At 37.0% G+C, this 23830-nt stretch overlaps 2 protein-coding genes across 3 annotated transcripts in view; both read right to left on the bottom strand.

The window, feature by feature from the left end:
* The window catches only part of LOC138705650 (facilitated trehalose transporter Tret1-like), a 46324-nt gene extending 24516 nt beyond the window's left edge, over positions 1-21808 (bottom strand). For both annotated transcript variants that reach the window (XM_069834237.1, XM_069834238.1), the window contains exons 1-2: positions 21736-21808; positions 7783-7957 (exon numbers count right to left, since the gene is read on the bottom strand). In XM_069834237.1, coding sequence (XP_069690338.1) covers positions 7783-7957; positions 21736-21807 — 247 coding nt within the window. In that variant the 5' untranslated portion in view covers position 21808. The remainder of the gene's footprint in view (positions 1-7782; positions 7958-21735) is intronic.
* Positions 1-23830, bottom strand: part of LOC138705947 (facilitated trehalose transporter Tret1-like) — a 256949-nt gene that overhangs the window by 114673 nt on the left and 118446 nt on the right. The gene's annotated exons all lie outside the window — the stretch shown is intronic.

Raw genomic sequence — 23830 nt, 5'->3', positions numbered from 1 at the left:
ATTACTTATGAATAGAGCTCCATTTTTTTGGTATTAACGGTACCCAAGAAATTTTGTATTTAACATTTCTTTCAATGTAACTTGGTTTTATTTATCCAAATATTCAATAATACCAAGTTTTGAACCCGCGATATATTGCGAAATTGAGCATAATCATGAAATAGATTTCCTAACATATCGCGAAATACGCAACAGAATTGTCTTGAAATTTATACCCTTTGAATTTTAAATTTGGTTTAATTTCAAAAGACGGATGGCGCCACTGAAGCGCAGACAATTCTGAACACTTTGACCAACGAGTTAGAATTAACGCGTTGATTTGACCATTGAGCTCTATACTAATGTTATAATGTTGAGATCACTGGATTTGACCATGACCATCGGTCATATTGCGACAGTAGCGCGGAGAAACTGAAGTACTTAGAATTGTATCTATGGAATGAAGTAGATTGTGAAAGCGACTTGTAGGAAGTGCATTGTAGTGTGTGTGTGAAGTCTGCAGTAATCTATCGTGATCTGTAGGCTACGTTGTAGTGTTTTTAAACGAAAATATTCCTATATAATGAGAAAATCTAAAGTTGTGACAGTATATTTTGGAGCACAAAAATAAAAATATGAAAGATTTTATTGTATGTCTTCGACAAATACGTGTTAATGTGTAAATATTGTAACGTAGGGTTAAATTGGGAACGCAAAGACACATGCGAAAAGCTTTGCAAACAAAGTGATGTCCATACAAAATACAAAAACAAACTCGATGAACAAAAAACGGGAGTGAAATGGCAAACATCGATCGGCTACATTGCAGAGGCTGCAAAAAGACTGAAGTCTTCTAAGGAAGAATTTGTTGCCGATATAATAAAGGCATTTTTGCATACAAATGTACCACTCTAAAGCTGAACTGCCCTGAAATTCGTGATTGGATGAATAAATATATAACAGGTAAGTCTAACAACTTATGTGAATTTTATCCATACATCCAGTTTCATTTCAAAGCAATGTGAAGATTTGCATGAACACTTTTTATTTTATTGATGATGTCAAGAGCTGGTGATCTTCCTGCGGCATAAACCTGCAGACAGAAATATGTACCACAAATAAAAGAAGATTATGGAGAGAAATTAAAAGAAGCTATCCATAACAGACTCTTAGTTATCCAGTGTGACGAAACCACCAATAGGAAAGGCGAGGCTCTTTTCATAATAATTTTTCATATGCTTCCTCTTAGATCTGAGCCTTCCAATGTAGTTGTTACCAATGTTACCGCACTTGAAATTTGCAGATACTTAAGCATGTTGCCAGGTTATTATTAATGCCATGACAAAATATTCTGTGCCATATAGTAAAATTGTGGTTATATGTACAAATAGCGCTAGATACATGGATAAATGTGTAAAAACTTTAAGGAATATAATTTCGCAAGTTTTGATCCATGTACAGCGTAGGGCCTATAAACTGGATCTCATTCCGAAGTTAGTGCCATAGCAACTCACGAGCCTCAACAGGTGTGTGTCGATGACGAAAAAAGCATTCAAAAACACTAGAAAGCATAAGCACCGGTAATCTTGTTTTTTTTTTTTTGCGACAAAAACATGATAAAAAACCAGCAAAACTATTCCCGGCTCCTGTGCTTACACGTTGGGGATCTGGATTAAACTCAGCCCTGTACATTGGCGATAACCTTGAGGATCTTGCTCAATATTTCAAGGAACTAGAATGATTCCAACATTGCAGTTCAGTACTTTTCAAGTCTCTCAACAAATGATCAAAAGTTATTTAGTGTGAGGCTGCTTTCGTTAAGAAAATTGTACCTCAACAACATCATTACGTATCTTGAAACACCACACCACCCTACAGCACAGTCAGCGTATTACTTTATGAATTAGAGTGTGTGAAAAAACTTGTCTCAGCTAATGGTGTTACAGATTCTCTGAACAAGCTTGAAGGTAGTCGTCGTGAAAATGAAAGTGCGAAATTGAAAAATCCAACAGCTAAAAGTATGGAAAAACTGACAAAAATGTTACACGATGACTCAGCAGAAGATATATTTCGAGGAATAGCCAGATTTTTGTACGTCCCAAATAACTTACAGCAAGAATTGAAGACGTAGAAGAATTCTTAAGTAAGATCCCATTGTTTAAATGACTCTCTAAACAAGATTTTATACGGGGTTATATTGCACTACAGATGCAAGTAAAAGAGGTGTCTGAAAATGCAGAGAGTGATGATTGTGTGATACAAGTCTTGAAGGGTTTACTTGAAGAATATGAGTTGTTTGCAGTGAAATGTCTTGTAGCTCTATGGTTTCCTACAACTAACATAGAAACTGAAAGGCGAACCAGCCTTCGCTCTGACAATCTTGAAACAATGATGGGTTTGTGTTTTGGTGATAAACTATAGCATCTGTAACTGTCTGTGGAATGAGAAAATCTAACTTTTTTACTTGGTTTTTGTAATTAAAAGAAGGAAAAAACTTAACTTTTTGTCATGAAATATTTACCGCTGTATGTATTTTTAAGCACCGCTTTGGGGAATTTTAATTCAAACAAAATAGGGCTTTTACTTATGAATAATTTGCTGTAGTAAACTCCATAAGTAAGAAATGTCTCCTTCCTGGAGAATCTCTGACTCACAAAACAGGTCTCATGCACTAGTTCTTAGCAATAGTTTTTCCCGTTTGGCGTGTTCTATGGAGTTACGTCTTCTTAAGATTCCCTTCCCCCTTCAAAATTCACCGACAAGTGACTACTAGTCTTGGCGTTCACATTTATTACAGTTACTGTAGTATTGATACTCTGTTAAGATCGCTGAAACACGCTCATCTTCTACATTTTTCTGTCTCCACTGTTCTTCTTAATCTTGAATTCTGGGACCCTGTTTCATGAAAGTACAAATTACAAGAGAAAACGTTAAAAATCTACATATTTGCAAATGTTTGTGTTTCACAAAAATTATAGTTGTAAATTTGTAAATGAGGTAAAAAAAACATGTTCCAGCCCATTATACTCCAAATTCAATTATCATTTGTTTATAACTTTACAAATTGTATGGTTACAAACTTACAAATTTTATAATAAATACTTACCCTCCTCTTGATGTGGGTATATAGTTGAATTTGAGGTTATATTATTTTGGATTCTAATATTGGTTGAGACGTGTTTTGTAAGAACAATACATGCATTCTGCTTCTGGTCATGGAAAGAAATTGAGGTTTATCAACATAATTGTCGTGGAAGAATATTTCGAGACAGAATTAATGTTTAGTGGAGTTTAATCGGAGATTCAGGATGGATCTTGATTAAGGCCGTGACAAACATGCCAGCGCATTGGAAATGCACCCCATGTGGTTTTTGCTTCGATTCCTGCTCATCTATACGATGGGCACAAAGTCCCGTTACCCCCTATAAATATCTCAAATATACACACTATGTATGTAATTCCGGTCATAATGGAGACATACTGTACATCCACTTTACACTAACTGTATGTCCTAAGTATCCAAACGGTCAGTATGTCCCCATCATTCTCCTGACACAAAATAATGCATCGCCAGGTTCGGTGTGACTTTCTCCTCAGCATTGCTGGTGTAATCTGTTGGAAAGAACGTCGCACGTCGTCCTTCAGTTCATCAATGGTGTCGTAGGGCTTCCATTCCTGTGCAATAGTGCTCTTGATGAAACTCCACAGCGCATTGTCACAGGTTTCCACAATGCTGGATTGGCCATGGATCATCATCTTACCAGCTCCTCTCGAGTGGCCACCTCGCAGCCCTGACCTTACAATTTGTGACAATGCGCTGTGGAGTTTCATCAAGAGCAATGTTGCACAGGAACTGTACGACACCATTGATGAGTTGAAGGACGCCGTGCGACGCGCTTTCCAACAGATTATACCAGCAATGCTGAGGCGAATATCACACGGAACCTGGCGACGCATTATTTTGTGCGAGGAGAATTATGGGGGTCATATTGACCCTTTGGACTCTTAGGATATGCAGTTAGTGTAAAGTGGATGTATATTTGTATTAGGCTACTATCGGAATTTCATAAATAGTGTATATGTATATATAATGAGGTATTTATGGGAGGTAATGGGACTTTATGCCAACCTGTAGTTCAATTCCCGAGACACACTGTGCACTGTTATCTATCAGTGTTTACAGACGGAGGAAACAAACCATCGCTATTACTTCATGCACGAAAAAAGTCTTCGGTACATATAAGGTTCGAGTACGATTTAGTTGCAAAATGTTTCAAAATACCGAAATAAGCAAGCAGTCTCTTCAGCAAAGTGGGTAATGCTAGGGCCTATATCAAAATATGGTGAAAATCTGGAGTCTATTAATCAGGATACTGTTATGTGTAAACTTTGCAAAATTTCAATTTCATGCAAACAAACATAATAGTGTTACACAACACGTAAACACATAAAAACTGATCAGTGCTCTTGAAAGGGTGCAACAAAATGAAGAGTCAGGGGCGGAACATCACACTAATAGTTTTATTCAGTTATGTTGGAGGCATTAGCATATGCCAACAAACTGCTGAAAGAGAATTTGCGACAATTTTTAGTAAATATATGCAAAGCTCAATCCCAGATCCCTTAACTTTGTGAAAATATTACGTACAGGAATGTTACGACAAAATGCATTCATAATTTCAAGGAAAACATTAATGATAAAAATATATGGATTTCAGTAGATGCAAGGGATTCCAGAGGAGGCATGTGGCAAATATGATCGGTGGGGCTATGGACGTAGACAACCCTAAAAGACCCTGCATACTTATGTGTCAGGAACTATAGCAGGTGAATTCCTCTACAATTGTTTCGTTATTTCACAGTGCCTTGCAGTTGCTATAATCTTCAAGGTGTGCAATACAACAAAATGCTAAAGTTCATTAATGATGCGGCGTGTTACATGGTCAGGGCAAGACAAGAGGTTAAAACTAAATACGTGAAAATGATTCACGTTACTTGACTCGCTCACCCCCGTCACAGAATTGCAGAAAAAGTACGATGTCATTATCCAGACGTTGACCGGCTGATTTCCAATGTGAAGAAGGTGTTTGTAAAGTCATCTTCTCGTATGTGATCATTCAAGAAACAATATCCTGGTGTCCCTGTGCTTCCATCTCCTGTAGTTACGCGATGGAATTCCTGGTTGACAACGTGCACTTATTGCGACAACTTCGCTAATCTTCAGAAAGTGATCAAATCCTTTAACAGTGACGACGCAGCTTCAATAAGAAAATTTTCTGAGTGATCCTGTCTTGGAAAGTAAGTTAAAAATATTAAGTCAAATTATGGATTTCTACTTTTCTCCATTACATGCTCAGTTAGAAAAATCAGGGGAAAACTAGTCAGTCAAATTGCACGTATGTATGTACATTTATTAACAGTGCAATTGGATATACACCCGGTGGCAATGATATAGAATATACAATGTCATTACAATAATTACAGCAATAAAATTACAATAATCACAACAATAACTAATATATATAAAATAAACATAAAATTAATTCTCACTATAAATGCAATAAACCTAGGACTATAAATAAAAAAATATGCTATAAATAACGACTACTGTAAACAAAAGTATATCTAACTTATAAGTTTTTCTATTAATCTCAAGTAATGTCAACCTTAATTACATATCAACCAGTGGCGGCTCCTGCATATTTCTTAAGAGGAGGAAAGAAGTTAACAGCGCAAAATGACACCTTCAGAGAAACATGCTACAAATTAGCCCACATGCATACATGTAAGACCAGTTAGTGTTAGGGTTGGTCTTCCCTTTTGTATAGCAATAACCTGTTTTTGTAAACTGAGTTTCCTAAATTGTCCAAAATATAATATGTTTTCACTTCCATTCATTGTTGAATAATTGTACACATTAACAATTACAAGGAAATTCACAATCTCGCAGCATTTTTCGCGCACACTACAGCATCACATGTGTTGGAAGAGACCAGCTACTAACACATAACTTAAACCGTTTTACGGAAATGGGGATGAGAAATAATCTGTTAGAAAAGGGAGAACTCTGCACCCACCCACGTGGTCTGTGTTGCCACATGCACATTTCACAAGTTCAGTATCACATGCTTTTTAAGAATGTTAGTTCTTGTAAAGTCATACTACCTTTATTGTTCAAAGTTGCCGATGGCCAATTAATTTTTTATGTTAAAAATAATGTAGTTTTCAGTACTTTCAATTTCAAATATATTTGTACAAAACTGACAACTTGGCTGTTGTCCTGTCTAGTAGACAATGAATGGAAGTGAATTTCAGAGGCCAAAAAGATCTGCGATACTAACTTAGAACTATTTCCTCTTTGTTTTATATAAATCCAACTTCAACTTTCAGATATCCCCGAAAGTTTCAAACCATGAATAGTAGCTTATATAAAGTGCAATGAATAATATATCTTGATTTATAATTAAAAAAAGTTTTTGTGTTGTCTTTCATAGCTTTGCGTTAAAATTGTTTTTATTGTGTCTCCTCCTAGATGTGTTAGAGTCTGGTTGAATGCAGCATCGTTATATGGCAGCGGTTTTTTATTTCCCGCCCATGCGCTGATTCAGAGGAGGATCTCCTCCCTATCCGTTCATTTACTTGCTTTAAAACTCTGCTTCTTTCTCTGGCCGCTAGCGCGCTGTTTTCTATGTGTGTTAACTGCAGCAAAGGAGGAATGGATCGACTTTCCTCCACACAAACAATCTCGCATACTTCTCACAGTTTTCTACCAGCACATGAGTGCTCGTCGAGGTTTCCTTATAGCTGTGAACTTAAAAGTTATCGAATCTTCCTCGAATATCAAGGCATATATTTCATTTGGTATTTACTTTCAAAAGAAGAAAAATGTGAGGAAGACGTTCCTCCCTTCCCTCCCCCGAGGAACCGCCACTGATATCAACTTAATTACATGTCACATATCAAGCGGGGAGAGTGCGACATACGTACAGCTTGATTCAGGGATTTTGGCTCCTGAAAAAAGTAAGTAGATAGACTAAGAGCGAGTTACTCATCACTGCTGGCGGGCTGGGTCACACAGGTCAGGCCGAACAGTCATAGCACATAACACTTCCTTCTTATCATGTCGCGGTACACTCAGTCTTGAAACACAATATTCTTCCATATGTCCCGTTACTAACCACTACGTCTGTTGACTAAACAATGTCATGATGACTTATATTTTCTTGACATGGGTGTCCCTCAGCTTCTTCCTCTTTTTTTCCCCTCCTATGCACATTTGTGATTAAGTTTCTTTCTTATGACGCAACACACAGCTCGCTCACTAGCCAAACAACGAAGGACAGGGGCCATTAACGCTGAATCGAGCAGCATGAATGTTGCCGCTTTACCGTATCCATCGAGGCGCTTGGTTCACTGACGGCTGCTTTAAAAAAAAAGGAATTAACTCGTAAACGACTAATTTTCGGACCCATGTATACTGGAACATTTTTGTTTCTATTTGTTTTCACTTCTCATTCCTAAATTTTTGACTATCACTTTTGAAACATCCTTTATAGGTACCCGTACTGAATATGAACAAAATCTGCCCAATAGTTTTAAGAGAAATCGCTGTACAAAGACAGACTGATAGGCGACGTGCCTAACACCACGCCTTCTAACTATATGAAGAATGTTATATAACCTACATATACTTCCGCGAATATAGGCAGAATTTTCGCAGAGTTAAAAAACTCGTATTTTCTGTAACAGTACAGTAGCAGGAGAATTTACATCCCCGTTTCGAAAGAAACCCTTAAAACTTACCAAACCAAGACGCGTATGTGTCGTCCATGAACAGTCCTTCTGTAGCGTTGTACAACTCCTCCGTGGAATTGAAATCTTGTGGCGACTTGTGCAGAGCTGCTATCACATTGGTAGAGAATAATAAAGTGACTGCCATGTCCATGACGACAAGATTGGCCGCTGATATCGCCAGCACCTGAAGACATACAGAATTTCACGGAGCGGAGTCGTGCATGGAGCTAAACTATCACTGCCCGGCCTGGGTTGTGAAGCTTTATGCAAAATATATCTCTTGACTTACAGAAAACAAGAAATCTTAAAAATTAATATAAGTGAATAGTTGACCTTCGGGCGGATTAAATACATTGAACTACAGTCTACCAACATTAGGGTTGCTAACCCTCCCGTAATTCCCTGGATCGTCGGTGTTTCGCCTTAATTTTTAAGTCTCAGTACTTTTCTTCTCTCCGAATATTTTTGTCACTATTTTTGCATAATGTTGAAATCTTTATTTCAGACATTGAATTTTGCCTTGAATGAAGATGATTTACAGTGGATGATGAATTTTGCTGTTCTAGAGATGCATTGAAATTTGCAGTATCTGTAGGAGAAACTAAAGGACACCAAACAATGAACTAAGAAGAAAAACTGGTCAGGCGAAGGAAGACTGAATGAAAGAGAAATGTGAAGAAATAGAGGATCTAGAGAGAAAAGGAACATATGAATTATTAATGTGCCACATTTGGAGTTCACATACAAGAACAGGAAATCCATATGTTTGATAGGAGACGAATAGGAAATGAAATAACAGACAAACAAGGAATACTGAACAGACGGATGGAATATATGGAAGAGTTATATGAGACAGGGAATCATCCGGATGACTTAGCTATAGAAGACGGAGCAACAGTATCAGAAGGCATAAAAAGATTCTCTATTTTAAGAAAAAGAAGTAGCGCTTAGGGAAACGAAAAATGGAAAAACTACAGGTGTGATGGATTCCGCATTGAATTAGTCAAATGCTTGGGTGGAGACAAGAAGGAAATTATATCCTTATGCAACGAATTATATGAGAAAGCCGATTTCTGAAGATTTTACGGAGATGGCGCTGGTGCCAATACGAAAAAAATATATGCCAAGAAGTATGAGTTCAGGATTATCAGCCTGATATCGCACTCGGCGAAAATTTCTCTCCGAATAATGAATCTGCGTTTATATTCTAAGATGGAATGACATCATGTTGGAAGAAGAGCAGTTTGCTTCAGGAAGAGAAAAGGTGGGAGAGATGCAGTTGAACTGCTATGAACAATGGGCGAAAAATACCTAGAGAAGAATAAAGAAGTGTGTGTATATATATATATATATATATATATATATATATATATATATATATATTATTTGTGGACTTAGAAAAGGGATTTGATAGATAGGATTGGAATAAAGTGATTGGGAGCCTGAAGAAAATTGGTATAGATTGGAAAGAGAGATGGCTGATCTGTAACCTTCATATGAAAGAATGAATGAAAGTCAGGATAGGAGAAGAAATGTTTGAAGGAAGTGAAATAGGGACAGAAGTGCGAGAAGGATGCCCCTTATCATCTACTTGGAGGATTTTGTGAAGAAGTATTTTTAGAATAGGCCTATGGGAAGAGTAATAGTAGGAGAAAGTAGAATGAAGTGCATAAGATTTGCTGATGATATGGCATTGTTAACAGAAGAGGAGACTATACTAAGGGATATGATGCTGGAGCTAATTGACAGCTGCGAGTAGTATGGGATGAAGGCAAATACAAACAAGACGAAGACCATGGTTATCGGAAGAAAAATAAAGATGGCAAATTTGCGGATTCGAAACGAAGCAGTAGAACATGTGAAACTTCAAATACTTTGGATGTACTCTAAGCAGTAACGAGCTGCTGCCAGGAAGTGCAAGGAGGATAGCAATTTGATTGGAAAGGAAGCTTCTACTAGACCTTCTACGGATCTCTGAAAAAATAACTAAGGAAGAGAGTGGTGAAATGCTTTGTGTGGAGTATGGCATTGTAGGGTTGAAATATGAACATTGCGATGAACTGAAGGGAAGCAACCAGAAGCATTTGAAATGTGGATATGGAGAAGAATGGAGCGTGTGAAATGGACAGACAATAAGAAATGAAGCTTTGTTGGAAAGAGTGGGTGAAGAAAGAATGATACTGAAACTGATCAGGAAGAGGAAAAGGAATTGGTTTGGTCATTGGTTCAGAAGAAACTGCCTATTGAAGGATGCACTGGAAAGAATGGTGTAAGAGGAAGAAAGTTCGGGGTAGAAGGAGATATGAGATGACTGACGACGCTAAAATGTGTGCATGATATGCAGAGACAAAGAGGAAGGCAGAAAATATGAAAGATTGGAAAATGCTGGGTTTGCAGTGAAATACCTACCGTTGGGCAGAAAACTATGAATGAATGTACAGTTGTCGACAGAAAAAGTAGCCGCTCTCTAGACACAAAGTTCCTTTCGGGTATCTCCGCTACAATTCGGAGACAGGCGATGTTACATGTTGTTGGACCACGTGGCCTGATATCTACAGTCAGAATGAAAATTTTTCCGTGTTAATCTGTAGCGTAATGGTAGCGTTTGGGGCAAGTGTTCGTAAGGTCGTGCGTTCGAACACAATTTAATGCTTTTTAGGTTTTTTATTTAGGAGAGAGAGAAATATAATTGCTCCTGTTTCTTTTATGACTGTTTTAGTAATTAACATGAGGTTCATGAAAGTATTATGCCATGACTTCCTCATTATTTATTATGGCATTATGGCTGCAAATGGAAAGAAAGGTTATATTCTCAACAAAAATATATTTCGTGGCATAAACAAAACAAACTTACAGGCGTCTGCCTTAAAAATTAAAACAAATAAAAGTTAAAAAAAAAGGACAGAAACAAAAAGCCACTATTCACTATTTAGTGAATCTTCCTCCCATCTCGATCACATCTTGCAGTCGAGTGGAAATGGTGTTTGTTTTCAACTACCGACTGTTCTCAGCCACGGGATCTCAGGCATCCTGGACGAGCTTCCGGAAATCATCAGGCTGTCTTGGAGGGGGATTGGGCCAATTTTTCCGCATATGCTTCTTTACTTGTGCCCAAATATTCTCCAAAGGGCTCAAGTCCGGAGAGCGACGAGGCCAGTCTATCAATTCAAGATCCTGCCTTCTCGCAAACCAGTCCCGAATCAATTGAGATGTGTGGACTGGATGATTATCTTGCTGAAATTGAAGAATTCCAACACGACAGATACTCTACCACTGCGGGCACGCATGGCAGCCTATCTGGATCGAATCGGGTACCAGGAGGACGATATACAAGAGTGGGTCCTTCCTTTGTAGTAGGAAAGGTGACTTCATCAGAAAAGATCACTCTTTTCCAATCCCGATCACCATTTCCCACTGCAAAGACTAAACGCTCCTCTATATGCTCTTCCGTATGAACTTCCCTAGGAATGGCACGTCGAGATCTCAAATTGGCGGCCCTTAAACGATTTCTCACGGTATGGTCGTGGCCAGGGAAATTAACAACTGCCTTCAAAGTAGCAGCGGTATGAAAGGGATTCCTTTCAACCTCTGCCACTAATCTGGCGTCCTGTTGTGGTGTTGAAATTTTCCTTCTACCACTCTCAAATTTTCGGTTGATAATTTTGCACTCATCTCCGAATTGTCTTTTCTGAAACGTTGAAACGCCCACCTGCCTCGGATGCCGAAAAACCAAGGTGGATCACAGCCCGTATTATACTTTCTTTCGTTCCTGCACCTCTTTGTGGAGCCATGTCAGTCAAAGTCGCAGGCAGAAATGGTGTGTTGGTTTCCTAAGAGAATTAGCCTCTACCTAGGTCTTAAAATAATAGCATAATATTCATTATACTAAATATATATATATATATATATATATATATATATATATCTTCTTCTCTTCTTCTTCTGCGTCATGAAATTAGGCCTTTTGACCTGTTTTCACATCAAGCGAAATTTAATGAGTCCTCCCATCTAGTGATTGGGCGTCTAACACTTCTACGTCCTCTTGGTTTGTATTGTAGTAACTGTTGGGGAATTCTGTCTGTAGGCATTCTTCGAACGTGCTCATACCACCCATTTCTCATGCTTTCGATTCTATTTGTTAAATTAAAAATATTTAAGTCTTTTCTAATATCTTCATTTCGTTTCCTGTCTAATATTGTCACACCTGCTATTGAACGCAAGAACTTCATTTCTGCATTTTCTATTTTTCTTCTGTCTGCACGATTAAGAGTCCAGTTCTCACTTGCATATGTTAAGGTAGGTACCGCCATCACTTTATAAAATTTTAATTGTGTACTCTGTAGTGTTTTATTTTTCAGTGTTCTTTTTATAGTGCCGCACATTCTGTAGAATTTATTTAATTTAATATTAATATCTTCTTTCTGGCAGTATGATACGTTGCATCCCAAATAATTAAAATTGTTCACCTGTTCTATTATGTTGTCATTAATGCTGATTTTACATCTCATATGATCTTTTCCGTTGAATGCCATTACTTTCGATTTGCGTTCAGAGATTGTCATATTGAATTTCTTTGCTATTTCATTAATTTGTAAACTGCTAATTGTAAATCATTTTCAGAGTCGCTAAAAATTGTCTGATCGTCTGCGAACAGTATAATGTTTAAAATTTTATTGTTAATTTTAAAATCCGTACTTAGTACTGATTGCCATTGTACAATTACTTCGTCAATGTATATGCTAAAAAGTGCAGGAGATAACGGGCAGCCCTGTCTGACTCCTTGATTGATTTCTAATATATTGTCGCTTATTGGGTCTCCTTTGTCAATAATTATGTTTGATTTAAAATATAAGCTTTGTACAACTTTGATTATATGTTCTGGGAATCCTTTATCACACATTATTTTCCAGAGTTTATTTCTTGACAATCTATCGAATGCTTTTTCGTAATCGATGAAAAGTATATATATATATATATATATATATATATATATATATATATATATATGTATATATATTCTTCAATTAGGAAATAATAATATAAATACTTGTTAGAATCTTATTAATAACTATATCATTTTCAAACATAAAGTCCACAGAGTTAAGAAAAATATAATTAACTTATCTTATAATCTCAATCTCAGTGTCGTAATTTGTTTTCGAAAGATCTGCATTGAACTGTATCCCCACAATCCGTCCTTAATCATTGTTTTGGTTACAGTTACAAATACCTAATACTACTGCTGTTGCAGCTGGTATTACAACTACAAATATTATTGTCATAAACGTAACCTTTTTATATCATTATTAAATATTCAGAATATAATCTAAATGAATGTTCAGTTGTACTGTATCTGACAATGCGTTGAATTACGATAATACCAGGTAAATGACATAGTTCAGTCGGAAGAACGTAAGAACGTCGGACGTCGGGAAAGTCGGAATTCCAATGACTACACATCAGGTTCAAATCCTAGTGACTTCTTTTCAATTTATTATGTTACAGGATAGTACAATGTAATAATTAACAATATAAGAAGAAAAAAACTAACACTCGTATTAGGCAGCTGTATAGTTCCAAACCTAACATTAAATTTATATTATTTGTATCGCTAACGAACGATAACAGAATACAATGATAATTTGAATATTATTTATATAGCTAACGAACGATAATAGAATACAAATGATAATTTTAATATTATTTATATCGCTAACGAACGATAAAATAAAAATAACTTAAATATTATTTATATTGACATAAAACGATAACAGAATATAAATGATAAGTTGAATAATATTTATATCGCTAAAGAACGATTAAAAAATAAAATGAAAGTTTGAACAAGGCCCGAACTCATAAGCTTCGAATCATTAAGCGAGCACTCTCCCGCAAGTCTACGGACACAGGTATGGAATGATTCCATTGTTCCGGAACTGCTTCTACAAGCATATGCATCGTGTAACATCGCCGTGACCCGAAGTGGACTTAGAAAATATTCGCTGTTCACGAGTGTGGCCACTTTTTTTTTTTTTACAATTGTACAACGTAGTCCTAAGGCAGTCTCCAATTTTAATCCACTTTATTTATTACAGAAGAAATTGATTAAAATATGTCTTCATAAACCTATTGATTTTCCATTTAAAAATTTTTTCTAAACTTTAATGTACTTAACGTAAGACAAATTTATTATATTGTATTAATAAAATTCATACATAAAAATCGAAATAATTTTGAATCGTATTCTCATAGTTATGAAACAAAAGGTATGAATTCTTTAAGATTGTTTGAACCAAAATGCAACACTGTTACAGTATTTAATCATAGTAGTAATTTAGGCCCAAGAATATATAACAAATTTATATTTAAATGTCCTAATCTTCTCAATTCTAATAGTTCTAGTATTAAATTTAAAAAGCTATGTATGGATTTTATAAAAATTGAAAAATTGTAAATTTAAATTTATACACTATAATTGCACAGTAGACATAAGACAAATTGAAGACATTATTACAAAAACAGCCCTAGTCATTTTAAATGAAATTGAGTTAAGGACACTTTTACTACTATTTCAAATGTTTATAGACTTGAAAAATGACACATGTCAGGTGCAATAGCCACAAGGATAAACACCAGTTGTACGGAAACAGCTGACATGTGTTGTTCTATTTATTTTTATTGTTCTCCTGAAAAATAGCAATTTTGACAAGGGTTGTTTTTGTAATAATGTCTTCAATTGTATTGTATAATTATTAATTTCAATTCAGGCATCCGCCCCTGAGCACGAGTTCTGCTCTTTCAGGGGCGAGCTAAAGATTTTCTGTATATATTATATTTTATGTTACAATTATTAGCAAAATAATAAATAAATAAATAAATAAATAATGATCGTCAGAAATAGTTTTCTGTGCTCACCAGTTTAAAATCAATGTCAATTTTACAAATAAAAAAGTGGAGAGTTTCGTTCTATACCTAACAATTAATTAATTAATGAGTTTATTTTGCCCCGTAAAGGGCTAAGTCCTCCTAGAAAGGGAGAACTTGGTTAAGAACTCATTTAGTGAGCTAGTTCACACGAGTTTTAAGTTTAGTTTATACCTGTAGTAGTTTTCTTTCTTATACTACACTTTCCAACGCTCATTGAACTATCGCTACAACCTTTCCTGTTAAACATACACTTGTTTCTGTACTTTCACCTATTCTTCTTACACTCTCACATTCACTCACTCACTCCTACACTGCCACCTATTCTATTAGCACAGACACTCGTTTGGACACTGACACACAAGGATTATTTACTCAAACAAGTTATCAGCACGGAGTAATTATGCGCTTTCTCTCCGCATTTTGTCACAAGATCTTTTGTAGACTTCTCCATTGGCTTCTGCTCCTTGCTACCCTGAACCACTGCACACCCGCGGCGTTCCTGAAGAGATCGCCCCATCTAGTTGCAAGTCTGTCCCGGTTTCTTTTGCCGATTTGATGATCCCACATGGTAGAGATATGTGTCCATCTGTTGCTCTGGAGTCTCGCGACGTGGGCCCTCCATTTCCATTTTGAACTGATGGCACGTTGTCCCACGTCACCCTTGTTGGCAAGTTCTCTTATTCTGGTGTTAGGGATTTTGTCTTTGATGGATAATCCTAGGATTTTCCGTTCCATCTTCCTTTGGAGACTTGGATGTTTTTTTTTTTTTTTTTTTTTTTTGCTATCAGTCAGGTTCTATTATCTTGAATTGTGAAGGAAACTTGAACCGTGAACAAAATATTACTAGGCTACGGTATTTACCTGTTTGACACTAACAGACGTAGAGCAGACAATATCAGGAAACCCTAGTACGGTACACTGAGAACTGGAGAGTGCTGTACAGATATTGTTCTGTTTAATGCATGCTTTTAGTACAGAGATATTGCAAGCAATCTTTGCTGTGTCTACAGTACTACACTCTTGCATAACGTCACAAAGAGTAGGCCTATCTCCGTTGCCACCTTTTAAAAGTTTAGTTATTTCAGAAGGAATGAGGTTTAGAGAAGTGAAACCAATTCTGTTATCACTAATTGTATTTCTAGTTTTCAGTTTACTAGAAAGAACTACATGTTCCATAAAAAAAAGGTAACTATGAATTGAAAGTGATATTGTTTTAAATTTTTGGATTGTGCATACCCTGCCATTGTATGAGCCTTTGACATGGGTACATGCCTCCACAAGAAGATTTTTCACATCTTGTTTCATTTCGAAAATATTTTAGGTCGCAGAGTTAGGTGAGACACCCTGTATATAGGGTGTTTAAAAAATACGGGGCATAATTTCAGGTATGTATTTCCCACATGTAGACAATAAAAATAGTTCATTACAACATGTGTCCGGAAATGCTTCATTTCTGAGTTATGGCCTTCACAACATTGAAATTCACCGGAACGTTTTTCTTTCCGCAGGTCATTGTCATTACAGAAGATGTTCAAAATGTCCACCTCCTGCTTGAATACAGACCTCACATCGATGTCTCATTGACCTGCGAACTTACTTACTTACTTACAAATGGCTTTTAAGGAACCCGAAGGTTCATTGCCGCCCTCACATAAGCCCGCCAGCGGTCCCTATCCTGTGCAAGATTAATCCAGTCTCTATCATCATACCCCACCTCCCTCAAATCCATTTTAATATTATCCTCCCATCTACGTCTCGGCCTCCCTAAAGGTCTTTTTCCCTCCGGTCTCCCAACTAACACTCTATATGCATTTCTGGATTCGCCCATACGTGCTACATGCCCTGCCCATCTCAAACGTCTGGATTTAATGTTTCTAATTATGTCAGGTGAAGAATACAATGCGTGCAGTTCTGTGTTGTGTAACTTTCTCCATTCTCCTGTAACTTCATCCCGCTTAGCCCCAAATATTTTCCTAAGCACCTTATTCTCAAACACCCTGAACCTATGTTCCTCTCTCAGAGTGAGAGTCCAAGTTTCACAACCATGCAGAACAACCGGTAATATAACTGTTTTATAAATTCTAACTTTCAGATTTTTGGACAGCAGACTGGATGATAAGAGCTTCTCAACCGAATAATAACACGCATTTCCCATATTTATTCTGCGTTTAATTTCCTCCCGAGTGTCATTTATATTTGTTACTGTTGCTCCAAGATATTTGAATTTTTCCACCTCTTCGAAGGATAAATCTCCAATTTTTATATTTCCATTTCGTAGAATATTCTGGTCACGAGACATAATCATATACTTTGTCTTTTCGGGATTTACTTCCAAACCGATCGCTCTACTTGCTTCAAGTAAAATTTCCGTGTTTTCCCTAATCGTTTGTGTATTTTCTCCTAACATATTCACGTCATCCGCATGGACAAGAAGCTGATGTAACCCGTTCAATTCCAAACCCTGCCTTGTTATCCTGAACTTTCCTAATGGTATATTCAAGCGCGAAGTTAAAAAATAAAGGTGATAGTGCATCTCCCTGCTTTAGCCCGCAGTGAATTGGAAAAGCATCAGATAGAAACTGACCTATACGGACTCTGCTTACGTTTCACTGAGACACATTTTAATTAATCGAACTAGTTTCTTGGGAATATGAAATTCAATAAGAATATCATATAATACTTCCCTCTTAACCGAGTCATATGCCTTTTTGAAATCTATGAATAACTGATGTACTGTACCCTTATACTCCCATTTTTTCTCCATTATCTGTCGAATACAAAAAATCTTATCAATAGTCGATCTATTACGCCGAAAACCGCACTGATGATCCCCAATAATTTCATCTACGTACGGAGTTAATCTTCTCAAAAGAATATTGGACAAAATTTTGTACGACGTCAACAAAAGTGATATTCCTCGAAAGTTACCACAGTTGGTTTTGTCTCCCTTTTTAAAAATAGGTACAATTATGGACTCCTTCCATTGTTCTGGTACAATTTCCTTTTCCCAAATAGCAAGTACAAGTTTATAAATTTCGCTATATAATGCACTTCCACCCTCTTGTATTAATTCTGCTGGAATTTGATCGATGCCTGGAGACTTGTACTTTTTCAGATTTTCTATCGCAATTTCGACTTCTGAAAGTGTGGGTTCGGGTATAAATGGCTCAGCAGTTTGTATTTCAATTTCGTCCCGATCATTTCTATTTGGCCTATGTACATTTAGTAGTTGCGCAAAATAGTTTTTCCATCTGTTTAGGATTGATGGAGAGTCTGCAAGCAAGTCACCATTCTCATCCTTGATCACGTTTACCCTTGGCTGATATCCGTTCTTAAATTCCTTTATACCCTTATATAAATCTCGAATGTTTTTATTCTTACTATTTGTTTCTACCTCATTCAGTTTTTCCTTCAAGTAACCTCTCTTTTTATTCCTAAGTGTACGACTTGCTTCCTGTCTTTCATTGAAATAATTATCTCTCTTCTCCTCAACTGGATCCTGTAAGAATTTCAATTTTGCCTGATTCCTTCTTTCTACTACCATGCAACAATCATCATCAAACCACGGTTTCTTTTTCTTAGTTTCATAATAACCTATGCTCTGCTCAGCTGCAATTTTGATACTATCTCTGATATTTTCCCACACGCTATTAACATCTAATTCTTTCTCAACTTCGTCGGAACTTTCTAAAGTGGCAAACCTATTCGAAATTTCGACCTGATAATTTTGCTTAGCTTCCTCGTCCTTTAATTTCAAAATATTGAATTTAGTAATATTAACTTGTTGCTCTACTCGCTTGGCTACTGATAATCTTTCTCTTAATTCTCCAATCACCAAATAATTGTTAGAATTACAGTCTGCACCCCTGAAAGTTCGAATATCTACTATACTAGTATGTCTCCGTTTATCTATCAAGATGTGATCTATTTGGTTGTGTGTCAATCCATCTGGAGAAGTCCAAGTATATTTATGTATATCCTTATGAGGGAATGTTGTACTTTTGACAATTAAATTTTTCGATGTGGCAAAGTTGACTAATCTAACTCCATTGTCACTACTAATTGCGTGTAGGCTCTCTTTTCCAATAGTTGGTCTAAAAATATCCTCCCGTCCTACTTTAGCATTGAAATCCCCCAATAAAATTTTCATGTGATATCTAGGGAACTGATCTAAAGTATGTTCCAATTCCTCATAGAAGCCATTCTTTATATGGTCGTCTTTCTCTTCTGTAGGGGCGTGAGCATTTATAACTATGATGTCGCACCATCTACCCTTAAGTACTAAATATGATAACCTGTCACTGATAAATTCGATCTTCATTGACCTGCGAACACGATCCCAAACTCCAGGAGTATTGCGTATGTCCTCAGAACATGCCACAATTCGATTCCGAAGGGATTCCAAATCAGGCACCGGAGACGAATAAACTAATGATTTTAAATGGCCCCACAAGTAGAAATCGAGAGGGTTCAGATCAGGTGAGCGTGGAGGCCAAGCAATTGGGCCACCTCTACCTATCCATCGATCAGGAAACCTTCGATCCAAGTACCGGCGAGCCGTACGACTGAAGTGTGCAGGAGCGCCATCATGCAAGAAGTGAATGTGTTGACGATTGATCAGTGGAGTGTCTTCTAAAACATGAGGTATGGTGTTTTGTGTACGCCTGCCCCGTAAGTCTGTTTACAAGTACATACATGGGGTCCAACTAATCGATCACTAATGATACCGGCCCACATGTTGAGGGAGAACCGCACCTGGTGATGAGATGGAACAGTTGCACGTGGGTTGGTTTTCATACGCCCATACATGCTGATTGTGGAAATTTGTTATGCCATCTCGTGTGAACTGTGCTTCATCTGTAAATAATACTAAGGCAGGAAAGTTCGGATTTACACCACACTGCTGCAAGAACCACTGACAGAACCTAACTCGTGCAGGGTAATCTGCTGGTGACAGGGCCTGTACACGTTGCAAATGATAAGGATACAATTGATAGTCTACCCTTTCAACAGTCTCCAGACAGTCGTATGAGGAACATTGACTTGCAACGCTACCCTTCGTGTGCTGATAGAAGGAGTCATGTTCACAGCCTCCAGAATCTCCTCCTGTACTTCTGGAGTTGTAGATCTTGGTCGTCCCCTTCCCAAACCAGGAGAGTTAAATTTTCCATATTCGCACAGACGGTAATGGAGACGTACAAATGTCTTCCGATCTGGACATTGTGGCTGTGGGTACCTCTCCTGGTACAAACGACGAGCCAGCGCAGCATTGCCGTCCGCCTTACCGTATATGAAGTGTATCTCTGCCAGCTCTTGATTTGAATACATGTCGCATAGTCATAACGCCTACACAACACTGAATATAACCTTCGCCTCGGAATGAACTGTCAGAGTGCCCTCTTAATGTCTCCTTTGACGGCAACGACCTGCGGAAAGAAAAACGTTCCGGTGAATTTCAATGTTGTGAAGGCCACAACTCGGAAATAAAGCATTTCCGGACACATGTTATAATGAACTATTTCGATTGTCTACATGTAGGAAATACATACCTGAAATTATGCCCTGTATTTTTTAAACACCCTGTATATTTAGACCTCAAGTGATCATAAAAAAGTTGGAGATGATAATTATACGACAATGGTCCCCAATTACCGGAGGACTGAGAACGTCCTGTTTTTAAAATAACTGAGCCATGTACTCCTATTCTTGAATTTTGATGTATGTATGGTAGTTACCTATGCGAAACAATTTAGTTGAAAAAATTTGGGATACATCGTGATTGGTAAAAACCAGAACACAAAATATCAATAAAACGATTTCTGGGGAGGGGAAGATAAATGTAACATTAGTGACTTCTATTAGACGATATTTGAGCAAAATGTAACATATCCAGCAGTTACTCATCCTACATGCGGTAAAAAAAATCATGTCTCTTTCCTCTATTTCATTTTTTCCCATATCCGTTTCAATGTTTCATTTGTTTTGCCTCCAATCTGGATCAATATCTAGCCAATGTCTGTGCTTGTTATTTTTGTAACAAAAGTAAAAAGTATTTGTTCACACAAATATCTGGAAGAGAATAGAAGTAAATGTTACAAAAAGGTTTCTCCTAACTCTTCGTAATATTAACCATAAGTTTTTAAAATTTCGATTAGGGAAGTAAACTTTGAAATTAGTTATTGTGTTTTAGTCAGTGGAGTTCAGAAATATATCCATTCTTGAGATATTAGTGAGGCTAACATTTTCAACTCGGCTTGTCCATATGACATTGTAATCACTGTGTCAATGTTATCTTTAAACGTAAATTTAATATACACATTATTGTCTCAGAGACTACTTTTGAGAATGTTAAAATATGCGAAATCATCTGCTGAGTAGGCTTGTTAAAATATGCGAAATTATTTACTTAGTAGGCTACAATGAACAAGCATAACTTGGTCATCTGATCATATTGACTTTTTGCAGCTATCTGAAGAAAATGTTTTTGAGTACGTAGACCAGAAATGTCGCTTCATTATATTCACCCTTAAAGGTTAACGAACTTTTTTGTTTCTCCTAGGTAAGAATATTCTTATTTTCACTCATGAAGACCTTCCAATTATGAGGACTGCAAGAAAGATGCACATGTGGAAGAGATGAAAAGTGTTACTTCGGGTAAAGAGCTACTATTTTAAATTTCCGGTTAAAGAAAAGAATCGACTTCTTGTGAATAGTGTGGCGGATCTATAGATTAATAATTATGTAGACTCCCTTTGGTCCGACGGCCAGTAATCTTTGTGCAAGCATCTGTGGTTATAGAATGGATAAAAGTTAATATTTTTGGTTTAAGTTCAGGCTGTGGTCTTATAGGACTCAGTTTCGGTCGAATTTTTGCACTGACGTATTTTGATTATGATAGTTTGCACTGTACTGTTTTATTCTTGAGATAGAGCTCAACGTTTCGGATCGACTCATTATCTATGTACATGCTACTCTATTTTAAAAAAGTTATTTTTTGTACAACGCAGATAGGGATCATTTATAGCACACAAATACCTGTGGCAGCACTTCCCGAAACCTGCTTACTGTACGCGTTTGTATCTCTTCTTCAGATAGTGGCACCTCCATAGTGATTACTCTGAAACAAATAAAGCACATCGTTTCAGCCAATGTAGTGAAGCAATAGCCAATACCTTCTGTACCATTATTAATTTTGGAAGACAATTTCTCCTCAGCAGGACTCAGTCACTGTCGATGAGGTTATAATTAAGAACTGGGGTATTCGTATAAGAAACAATTTGACTATAGTATGTAACACCCTTCTCAGAAGTATTATTATTGAGCACTATTTGTGAGAGAAACAAAATTCTCCACGGTCTGACTACTGCATTTAAAATAATACTTGTTTCGTCCTTCTCACACTGTTGCATTTAGAGTATTGAGGAATCACTAGCTATGATATAGATCAAATTTATCATTGGGATCTCACAGCTTGAGATAAAATATCTGAAACGCCCTTATCTGTCATCCCAAAATTATCGAGTCTAGAGTATTGATTCTCAACCAGGAGGCGCGGACCATTCTGTTATTATTATTATTATTATTATTATTATTATTGCCTTCCGGGTCCTAACTTATTATAAATAGAAAATATTAGCTAATTTCACTCATCAGTCCTGCTTCTTATGCGCCTATTATTTTTGCTCCCTTTGTTTGATAGTGCACAAGAAAATTTATTTCCGATTATGTTAAGCATAGTTTGATATTTTAAGCACTGCACACAAATTACTTTTTCACACTTTTTCATAACAGTTTCTGAATATTTGGAAGGTTGTTCCTAATACTCGTATAATGTAAAGTAACGTATTGCACAATCTGCTGTAAGTTTATATAGGGCTATTCATACAAAAAATAAAGAAATAGCAACACACACACTGTTTAGGCCTACTTCATTGCACAATGCATTATGAGACACTTCTCCATATTTTGTGATGTAAATGAGAGACGTATATCAATAAAATGTTCCTGCAGAAGAAAACGATCTTTCTACATTGCAAGATGTCACACGACTGTGCTTCAGTAAGACCATTTTTCCTTGGGGGCATGAGCTCTGGAGATTGTATCTCATCACCATTCAGGACCTTGCATACAGTGAGGAAAGTAGAATAGCCGGGGTTCTCTTCTTTGTTCCAAAACATGACGGCCTCTCTTTCTGATAATTGGTAAATCCTCATAAACCCCCATTTTCTTCTCAATCCTTAGGCGCGTGGGAGAAATACAATATGAGCGTTTTCCGAATCTCACCGGTGAGCAATCCGATGGCATCACGGTGTTCCGAATTCCACCGATGACGTCGTTGATGCTCCACCGGTGTCGCACCGGTGCCATCAACTTGCAGAGGTGGTGGCAGTCTCCATCAGCCGCCATCAGTGAATCTGATTGGTTATTGTATAGGTCGGGAATTAGCAGACGAATAACATCGAGCACTGTTGTGTCATGGCGGTGTGTTCTGCTTTAGTTCTGCTGTATTGTTTGTAATGAGCACGACGTAAAAACAATATGTTAATGGCTTATGAGCGAACATGTCAACGGACCAGTTATTACTACCGGTTCAAGAAATAAATTGTTTATGCTATCTTTTCTTTGAACGAGATGGGAGTACGAAAATTTCGCAAAAATTTGCTAGCGTAGCACAGACAACAACTTGTACAGTCGCCATGACAGCATCGATTCTTCCAGCAGTTTTGTTCTTTATTTCGCTGCAACCGTAACGTCACCGGACCGGTGAGATTCGGAATACGCTGTATGACAATGACTACAAGAATTGGCAACTCAGCTAACAAGCTAACAGTTAAGTGGTGAAGTGTGTGAGGGAATGCCGGCAAGTTTTTTTTTTCTTTTTTTTTTTTTTTCAAAATATATATAATTTTCGAGGAACATTGATCTAAACTTCTCCTTTTGACAGTAAATAACTTTTGTTTTACACCTGCCATAATATCCATGGATTTCTGCAAGGAAAGTCCTCAAGATTCTAATATTGTAATCTTCTCTGCAAGTCAACCAAAACTGGTTGTAATGTTTGCAATTGAACATTCCATTTTAGGTTCCGTGAAACAGCTTGAGCGTCATGCAATGGAAGAGCTGACACTGG

The sequence above is a fragment of the Periplaneta americana genome, chromosome 9, assembly GCF_040183065.1.
Source record: "Periplaneta americana isolate PAMFEO1 chromosome 9, P.americana_PAMFEO1_priV1, whole genome shotgun sequence".
In the NCBI taxonomy this organism is placed as follows: domain Eukaryota; kingdom Metazoa; phylum Arthropoda; class Insecta; order Blattodea; family Blattidae; genus Periplaneta; species Periplaneta americana.
This window is presented reverse-complemented; position numbering and strand designations above follow the sequence as displayed.